Source organism: Quercus robur, chromosome 5 (assembly GCF_932294415.1).
Source record: "Quercus robur chromosome 5, dhQueRobu3.1, whole genome shotgun sequence".
Lineage (NCBI taxonomy): Eukaryota > Viridiplantae > Streptophyta > Magnoliopsida > Fagales > Fagaceae > Quercus > Quercus robur.
The window spans coordinates 31,066,867-31,077,120 of NC_065538.1; the positions used below are offsets into that span (position 1 = coordinate 31,066,867).

General features: G+C 29.9%; 1 protein-coding gene across 1 annotated transcript; it reads right to left on the reverse strand.

The window, feature by feature from the left end:
- Nucleotides 1–7,354: 7,354 nt before the first annotated feature.
- On the reverse strand, nt 7,355–8,983 carry LOC126729061 (major allergen Pru ar 1-like). Its single transcript, XM_050434803.1, has 2 exons — nt 8,785–8,983; nt 7,355–7,662 (listed from the first exon to the last, which is right to left on the reverse strand). Exons 1-2 carry the CDS (start codon nt 8,981–8,983, stop codon nt 7,361–7,363), a joined length of 501 nt encoding a protein of 166 aa, XP_050290760.1. The 3' UTR covers nt 7,355–7,360.
- Between the last annotated feature and the right edge of the window lie 1,271 nt (nt 8,984–10,254).

Below are 10,254 nucleotides of genomic sequence, written 5' to 3' on the forward strand. Positions count from 1 at the left end.
CCACCGTTTGGCAATCCAATACATGTCTTTTACATGCATATAACTTGGTTCTCTTTCAAAGTTCATTTTTTCATTATCTTCTCATTCTATCTATCAATACATGGATTCTCCACAAAGCCATGGTACCTTCTCTGATGAGTTTAAGGTAAATGGGTTTTCTTTTCTAATAGTAATGTATTGTTTACAAATAGATATATAAACTTGTAGAAGCAGTGATAGATCTTCCTCTCTATTATTATTATATGGCTAAGTAAGGAATTTGGTGAATATTTCCTCTTAAAGAACAAAGGAGGAAAAAAAAAAGAGTCTATATTGTTAGTTAGTATTAGTTGAACTCCCCAATCCCTTACATTTCTTGATTTTGAATGTTTTCGTTACTTTATTATGCCTTATAATCTATTAATAGCTGTAACAACTTTACTTGCTTATCTTCCTAGCACTTGTTATACGCTTACTTTTTTCTAACCAAGGTATTTTTTTTCTTGCATGTTGCAATAATATGGCATCAGCTAGGGAATTTCATTAACATAGTGCCCTTGGAATGGTATAACAACAAGATTTTCTCTTGCTGAGCAGCAAAAATGGCTTTAGCTTCTTCTGTAAAAGTGGTTCTAGGCTCAATTGCTTTTGCAATCTTCTGGGTATTGGCAGTTTTCCCAGCTGTTCCTTTTCTACCAGTTGGGAGGACTGCATATGATGTAATTGATCTTCAAATCCTTGGTCTTCTCTTTGGGACCATGTTTTGTCAGTGTGTATGGTTGTCAGTGAAATGATGATACAATGAAGGAGCTATTTGTCAACTCAAAGTTATAAACTTCTTATGCTTTCTTCTCTTATTTGCAATCTTTATGTTTTGATATATGAATGTGTTATGAAGGTTTAGATATGGTATGACTCTATTATGATATATCAATGAAACTTTCTTGGTTTCCATTTATCACATTTTTTTTTTCATTTTTTTTATTGATTAGTTTTTTCTTTTTTAAGATTGGTTAGTTTTTATGTTATAATGTTTTGAATAAAAAAAAAAATTTAAATGGGTTTCAGGTTCGGGTAGGGTATGGATATCCATGGATAATATGTTTGCGTAAGATTTGGGTATGGATATTATCGGGTATTGATAATCGGGTATCCATGGGTAAAATTTTCGGGTCGGGTATGGGTATACCCGATCCATACCCGATCCATGGCCATCCCTAGTTTCCAGCACACCTGGTGAGAGAATAAGAAGGTAGCTCATGAACTGGTACAAAGGGCCTGGAGAACACCAATATGCAAATTTGGAAGGGTACAAAACCACTTGGGGTATTGCATGTTCTACAATATGTACCTTCTTTGTCTTTCTAATTAATGTACTTTCATCTTTGAATTGAATGAAATTTTAGTTTGGAATAAAAAAATATTTTTGATCTGATCTTTGATTTTTTTGAAGAGAGAAATAATCGAAGAGAGAGAGTTGATCGTTCTTTTTGTTTTTTTTGTTTTTCAATTTTTTAGTTGATGTGGCATTTTTTTTTTTTACTAAATTTTTTTAATATTATTTTAAAAGTCATGTAAGCATCATTTGTGCCAACAATGTAAACAATTTGTCTCGTAGGCATTTTCCATTAGCGAGTTAATAGTAAGGACCAAATTGATTGTAAATTAAAAATAACATAGACTAAATTAACTGCTACCAAAATGTAGGGATCAAATTTTTTTACTAAAAATTTTTAATATTATTTTAAAAGTCACGTAAGCATCATCTGTGCCAACAATGTAAACCATTTGTCTTGTAAGTATTTTTCGTTAATGAGTTAATCGTAAGAACCAAATTGATTGTAAATTAAAAATAACATGGGTTAAATTAACTGCTACCAAAATGTAGGGATCAAATTGATTGTGACCCCAAAATGTAGGAACTAAAATAGTGTTTTGCCTACACAAATTTCATTAAGAAATTAAATAAATAATAATTTTACACTATTTTTAAAATTTTTAGAGCATCTTGGCTTTTCAAAGCTATAAAAAATTTTAAGAAAAAAAAAAAAAACACCCTTGAACCACATCTAAATTCTAAAATTTATTGAGACAAATTGATAATAAATGTGTTTTGAAAATGAGGGGAAGAATTTTATTTTATTTTTATCCATTTGTGTCCATGTAAATAAGGCTATTCAACTTTGATTTACACTAACAAATGTTCAAAATATAATGTGATATTGTCTTTCATTGATGAACTTCATTAATTTAACTAATGAATGTTTATATCACTTTTTTGTGATTAATAACATGGCAATTTATAAGCCAATAGTAAAATTTGTAATATCTTTAACATCACTAATAAAAATAAATGTACAACATTTAGAAAATATATATATTTATATAATTTTATAAAAATTTGGACTTTTTAACTGTAGAAAGTAGGGCATTTTTTCCTAAAGAAAACTTTGTATTTTGGTGGGGCCTTAGGCCTAGGCTTAGGCCTAACTTGCCTAGGCCTTGGGCCGGCCCTGAAAAGCATGCGGATACAACTAGGCCGAATGGCCATTGTCAATTGCAGGGAAAGATGTTGTGATTATTACATTTATGCAAATTGCCTTTATATGAGTTTTGGCCGTTCACAAGATATTGCCTCTATGTGTACTTACACTTAACTAGGGTGTTTATTTTTACTTTATTCATGTTGGATGATGATGGTAGGCATCTTATTTTTATTTTTTATTTTTTAAAAAAAAATCCTTAGTCAAATATGCCACCAAAGGTTGTTAATGATTTATCCTTTTGATAGAAATTCTTGAGTACAAACGAACAAGATTTAAGATTTAGTATATGATACTGCATTTAAAAATATTCATCACTTGCATATACAATTAGTGTTTAACTATAAGTTACTTAAACATGCACATATAAAATCCAAAATTGTTACTTAAATATGTGAATCGAATGGAGCCTTAATAAAACTTTTGTGATACTACACCTCTCCACATTTTTTTATTAGATTAATATTTTTAAATTTTATTATTAGATCACATTTTTTTTTTCCTAACTTGCAAGCCAAACTATGTATTAATCGGATGTTATTTATCAATATATCAATAAATTCATGTCTCATGTATAATTTTAAAGTTAAAAAAATAAAAATAAAAACTTAAAATTTTTTACAATTGACTACTCTATTTTAATAAACGAAAAATTGACTACTCTTATAATCTAAAGGTTGGTGGCATGGTTCTACGAATCATAATGTAATTTTTAAATCAACATATTCTAAAAATTTTAATAGAACTTACCAGTTACCACCAAATCAAACCAAATTTCCCAAGGCCAAGTACAAGAAAGGCCCAAGGACATTATCCAGGATCGGCCTTGTCAATGAAAAAATCCTGTTTACAATGGATCACAACGATATCATCCAGCCATAAATTTTATAAAATGGAATAATTAGTGTCCAACATGACAGGAACCTATTAATGAACTCTACATTCACAAAAGCCAATGAAAACAACATCAAATATCACAGGTGTACCTAAATTCATAGTCTTCATTCATTGAAACAAAATATGTTAAGTTGGAAATTATACATCACCAAATAATTAACTAAATTCCATGACAGTGTCTATAACATAGACATTAGTTCGAGTACAAACAAATAAACAATAAACAACCGAAAAAATAATGTAAAACCCATCTCCACAAAAGAAACTGATCATAGAACACCAACGCAAAATTTGGTCCAGGAAATACAACAAGGTCAGTAGACACACCCCGTATATTAACCCATGCAGAAGGGCAGATCTAAGGATTTTTAGTTTTTCTTTTCCTTTTCTTTTCTTTTTTTCTTTGGGGAGTGGGGTGGGGAGAGACACTAATGAATTAATGCACCAATCAAGACACACTCAAATATCACTCACACATTTTTCACAGAGAGAGAGAGAGAGATATGATAGAAACACATATTAATTTCCTAATACTAAAGTACAACAACAAAGCTGTAGTCCCAAACTTTTTATGACCGGCTATGGATTCTCAAGAGAACTTATTATCTTTCTAAACTCTAATGAGTAAACAAAAATTTCCTAGTTTGCTATACAAATAAAAAAAATAAATAAAAAATTAAATTAAATGAACTTAGCATCTTCCATTAAAATTATGCTCAACAGTCAACAATGATCTTCATTTACTAAACTTTAAATTATTATTTTATTAGTGAAATTCTTAATAATATCTTTTCAATATAAATCATCAAGTTGTCTACAAAACTTCATCTGTTATTATTTTCACGTTGTTCTTTTGACAAATCAAGCTCATGATGTTACAAATGTTTCTTTTTCCATCATTTTCTTCAAAAAGAGCTGTTGTCCAGTATTCATCAGTTGCATCTGCCGTCTGTAGTATTCGTTTGCCTGGTCTTGAAATTTGCAATGGAAGAACCTTTCTGCTATATATATAGAGAGAGAGAGAGACGCACAAGAACCAAAACACATCACAAATCAAACTATATAATTTGTATAAATATAAATGGCTACTCTTAAAATAAAATTTTGTGAATTTTTTTTATAACAAATAACAAAATTTTTATATAAAACCTAATCTAAAATCCTAACCCAATACAAGTTTACTATTTTTCTCATTTGATTTTAACTTTCTCTTTATTACTTCCACCACCTGCCAACATCACTTCACTCTCATTAATTTCACACTGCTTGTTCTTAAAAAAGAAAAAATCTCCACCACATCTACTTCTTCTCCTCCTCCTTTTTCTTCTCTTCAATTTGTTGTCTTTCATTTATTTTGCTCACTGCAACTTCCCTGTTCCCAGCGTTTTTTTCTTTCCTTTAGTTACTTAAGCCAGTTTACACGATAGTACATCTAAAGAAGGGTAAGCCCATAGTTTTCATTTTGTCAACAATTTCTTTCATTTTCCCTCTTTACTTCCTAAAATTATATCTTGTACCCAGCATATATGCCGGGTCTCACACTGTGGGACCCACCAGTGTGTGAGTGACCCGACATATATGCCAGGTACACCATATACTAGCTCCTTTACTTCACCCTCTCTTTTTCATCACTTTAAAAAAATAAAAATAAAGATAAAGAACCCAAACTTTATACCGATGGAAAACTGAAACAACCCGTAACAAAATGGACTGAAATTTTATCCGAGTTGAAATAGGGTGGGTTCTCGTACTAATTTGCATACCAGTATGAGATTTTTTGGCCGTTTCTATTGGAATGGAACAAAATTCAAAACTTTGAGTTTTACAAATTACTTACAAATTTGTTAATTGTTGTAATTGAAAGTAGTCTATTACGAGAGTATATCAACTATAAGAACCTTTTTTTTTTTTTTTTTTTTTTAATTTTGTAAGGAAACCACCTAGACCTGTTTTTTTTGGGATCATTAGATGACATCAATATTTTCTTCTAGTGGGCCAACTCTTACTTTTTTGGGTGCAGCATTTAAAAAAGTAAGAACTACAACCACAACTCTCTCTCTCTCTCTCTCTCTCTCTCTTTTTCTTTTTTTTTTTTTTTTTTTTTTTTTTTCCGGATAAATCAAACAATTCATAACTACAAATATACTAAGATAGTGGTGAGGGAGTAAATGACAGTTTTTATAACAGCTGTTAACTCATTATATTAGAAGTTATATATGATTAAAATTTAAAGATAACAAACAATGGGATAACATAACAAGTAAAATTAATCCCATTGTTTGATTATATTAGAAGTTATATATGATCTAATTTACCCCCTCCATTGCAAATTTCTTAAATTTCTTAAATTTAAGGATTTTTTTTTAATAATTTTAAATTGAAGAATTCTAACATGTACTTTAAATTAGATTATCTTAGTGTTGCATATCTAAAGAGGCCTTTATGGACATATCAAACAATGGGATAACATAATAAGTAAAATTAATCGAGAAAGATTAATTACGTATGTTTCTTAAATATACTCAACCTTTGAGTATATTTTCACTGTGCCTGACCGATGCACTTAGGGAAGGTAAAGAAAATAATTTAATTAAGTATATAGTGGAAAGTTCCCAGCTACTACAGCTATATCCACATTCTAGCTAATATTTTGTGTTTGAGGGCTCCTTTATCAGTCAAATTTTTTTTTTATTGATATCGTTTGTTGTTATTAATCTATAATAAGGATAATTAATACAAACAGTCTTCTACTCTGCCATTAGTTTGAAATCCAATAAATAAATAACTCTACTTAAAATACTCTAATGGCCAGTTTGGATTGAGGGAGAGAAAAGGGGGGTGAAAGGAAGTAGAATAGAATTAGCTAAAAATAGGCTAATTTTGGGTCAGGTTTACTCTACTCCTCTTTCCTCCTTTTTCAAATTTAAAAGATAATTTCTGCTATTTAACTAAAAAAAAATCAATATAAGATATGGAAAAATAATAATAATGAATTGAAGAGTAAAGTTAAAAGGGGTTTTATGTCTTTGCCGCTAATTTTAAATCAGATGCAAACTTCTTCTTTCTTTTTGGAAATTGTTTCCATTTTTATGAATGAAGATTTAGAAATCATGTTGAATACAAATTATTGAAGCTTTTTAAGGTAGGTAAATCCAAGAGAGAAAGCAGATAGAAATTACATTATTGAAATTTACCAATATGATGTCAAAATTTTGTTAAATAGATACAGAGTTTAAATTGTAATTGTAATGTAATTGGCCTGGTCTTTGCTCTATATACTGGTTTTCATATTCATTAACCAAGATAAAAAATTAGAGTTTTGATTGAAGGTTTTGTATAATGAAGAAATGATAAGTGGTTGGCGAGTTGCATTATTCTTTCTTGTAATATGCTTATTATTCCTTAATCTATGTAACTCCTCATTTACAAGGAAAAAAGAAAACAATTTCACAAAATGTAAGAATGTGGAATTCACAAATGAAAATTCTAAAATTACTAATATAAATTCTAGTACAAAATGTTTACAAATTTATCTGATAATGAATGTGATCAGAATTTCAACTGTCCAATAAATGAATATTTGAATTAGTTTTATGTGTCAAGAATCTTATAGTTCAATTGACACATATTTTCAAAAAAAAAAACGTCCAAAGTTTAAATCCCTTTTTCCGTATTATATATATATATATATATATATATATTTATTGGTGACACATCTTAACAAAACCAATTTGTACCAACATTTGCAAGCATTCTATCATTTTCAATATATATCAGAACTAATACAATTTCACTCATGCATCCAGAATGATCAAACCACATGCAAACACTTATTATCAAGCCCGACATAAGATTGGACTGAGAAAAGGAAAGAGCACAACATCTAAGTCTAACTGATAAAGGGATAATTAAAGACACATCAAGAGAGATGGCTTTAGACTTTAGTTGTAGGTATCAGGATTTGCCAAGAGGTAGCTTTCAACAACCTTGAACAATCCCGAGGCTCTTTCTTTGCTGCCCTTAATTTCGTCTTCCTTAATCTCAATGTCGCCTTTGGTATGGTACTTACAAGTGCTCTTGCAAATGGACCCTCCATTAATAGGGGATGTCATTAACTTTATCTCGTAAGAGATTTTCTCTAGTGTATCCATCAGAGCATCACCCTCAATCACACTGTAGCTGTATGTGAAGTTTTCTTTGTCTATACCTTCAATCTTGTGCTTTAAATATTTAAATTGACTGTCTGCACATAAGAAAAACATAGATGAATGTTATTTATGTGAAGTAATACACAAATAGAACTTGAGTGAAATAAAAAAAATAATGGGAAACAAAGAGACAATTTATCTCATAGTTTGGTTCATCAGAATTTAATTACAAACAAAATTTCAATGGTTACATTTGATCCTTAAGGTTTAGACTAAAATGAGATGCTTAGGGTTTCGTCCAAAATACCTCTAATAGTTTTTAATCCAAAGTAGGAATCAATCATAATGTAACTACCCAAAAACTTGGGTATTCATTTTGATTCTAACTTTAAGAGTTCAAACATATCAGTTTAAAGTTTGTGGTCTAAATTGTGACCGTACCAAACGTCAAAGAGTTAATTAAAATTTACCCTTAAAAAATGAAAATTATATTTTAAACGTTATAGTTTAGAGGTAGTAAATTAAACTTTATAGTTGTAAGAGTAATAAATTAAAACCGAGATTTGAAAAGGCAAAAAATTAAAATTTCAACCCTAAATAAAACTCAAAAACTAGGGTTCTAATTAAACGTCTATTTGGCAAAGATTATTTTTGTCAATTTATTTTACTATTTAATTTATTTTTGCTACTATTCACGGGTTTCACTGCACTTTTCGGTACTATTTATGAATTATATTGTACTATTTCAGTTAATTTTTACTTTTATCTACAGTATTTTCAATAAAAAATTTTCAATTTCAGTAAAATAAACGGATCCCAAACGGACATGTACTGAGGTTTAATTAGTTGATTTTGAAACTATAGGATTTAATTTGTTAAATCCTTAAAATGTAAGCTTTAAAAGGTCATCGTCTAAATTATAAAAACCTTCTAACTATTGAGAGGAAAATTCTTTCAACCCACTAGATTATGAAAACCATCTATATATACTTTTAGTCACATGCCATATTTAATAAATCATATAACTTGTTTGAACAATACAATATGAACAATGCGTTAGAGAAAATCCCTACAAATTAATTTAGAGGAAAAGTTTGTTCATAGAAAATAAAATAAAATAAAAACTCTTGCAAATTTTATTCACAAAAACAGTAAAAGAAAAGGGTAGGTTTAAAATACTGAATAAATAATACTTGAATAATTGTACGTAGTAGTACCTACGCCAAAAGTAATCTTTTTAATGGTTCCAGGTCCTCCATCTCCTCCAAGAATTTCGACATTCTTAATGGCCTGCGGCAGTGGCACTATATTTGGGAGGGGCCCTCCTAGCAGGTCTACATCAAGGACAAAGGCTTTGAACATCTTAGCTGGAGGGATGGAAGAGGTGACCTCAGTTTCATAAGTGAAAACACCCATGATAACTTAATTGATATGATTTGAAGAGGATTGGAGAATGAAGAGGAGGTTATTAATTTTTTTTTTTTTTGGTTGAGTACAGGTAGGAATTCCAATTTTGCTCTGCTCTGCCTTGGATAGTCCAAAATCTTATTTATTCTTTTATTTTATCAAAGCCATAGACTCTCGTGAAATAAGTTGGCTCTTGTCAAATATGTCTTCTTCTTCTGCTACCTCTTCTTCAATAAATTCAACAACTATGTCCCATCCTAATGTTTTGATTTAAATTGTAGATAAATGTTGTAAAAATAGTATGTGTCTCTAATTAAAACGTTTATGTAAACAAATTAACAAGTAGCCTTTGTTGCATATGCTAAGGAACCTATAAAACTATATGAGTATAGAAATGAATCAGTACAGCAAGGTTAGTATCCTTTCCCTAAAAACTTGCCAACACACTAATACAAAATGGAATACAATAAAAACACGTAGCCCCCTTGCATGTCTTCTATGGATCTACGCATGCTCTTCAGTTGGGTTGCTGTCAACTTGGGTGATGGCCCATTTGTTGGGAGGTGCTTGAGTTGGAGAATTGGGTATACAGTATACTATACTATAGGCGTTCTAGATTAAGATTGGGAAGCCAAAGGTTGAGTTCCAAGTCCTTAATTGTTTATTGGATGTGTCCAGTATACATGAGCAAACATCTTAACTTTTATTCAAGAACTTAAATTTTGGTCAAAGAGAGCACACTTGAATATCTAATAACTAATGTGGATTAGATAACTTAACTAATAAAGTCATTCTTTTTCGTTGAATTAAAGATTTGAAATTCTAACTTTGCTTACACTATAAATCGATTAGTGTCTTGATCTGATTATAAATAACAATCAATCAATCTCTTGTCATCAAATCTTTAGGATTCAAATCCTGCCTATACCATAAATTAATTAGTGTCTTAATCTATTTTCACGTACATGGTGTGCTAGTGCTGCTAACTAATGTATTTCCTAAAATGTTTAATAAAGTTCGAGAAGAATTGTTGATCATGAGAGCTATTATAAACAAAGTGACAACCTTATTTTGCTGGTAAAAGAACCTTGAATTTTAGTATTGTGGATTGTGAGAGCTCTTTTAACAAAGTAAATGGTCCTTGAATTTGACTAGTAGATTTGATAGAATTTCATTATCACTGCTTCCCAACTTAGTTTAAACAGATCAAACCAAATTCATAGGACCAGTTAGCCAAATTCTAGACGTCTATATGGCATATTTTAATATCTGTATGTCAA

Excerpts from the sequence above, each read along its gene's own strand:
- LOC126729061 (XM_050434803.1), bottom strand. The coding sequence starts at position 8,983 with ATGGGTGTTTTCACTTATGAAACTGAGGTCACCTCTTCCATCCCTCCA. Across the intron at positions 7,663-8,784 it reads AAAGATTACTTTTGGCGTAG|ACAGTCAATTTAAATATTTA; the intron begins GTACTACTACGT and ends TCTTATGTGCAG.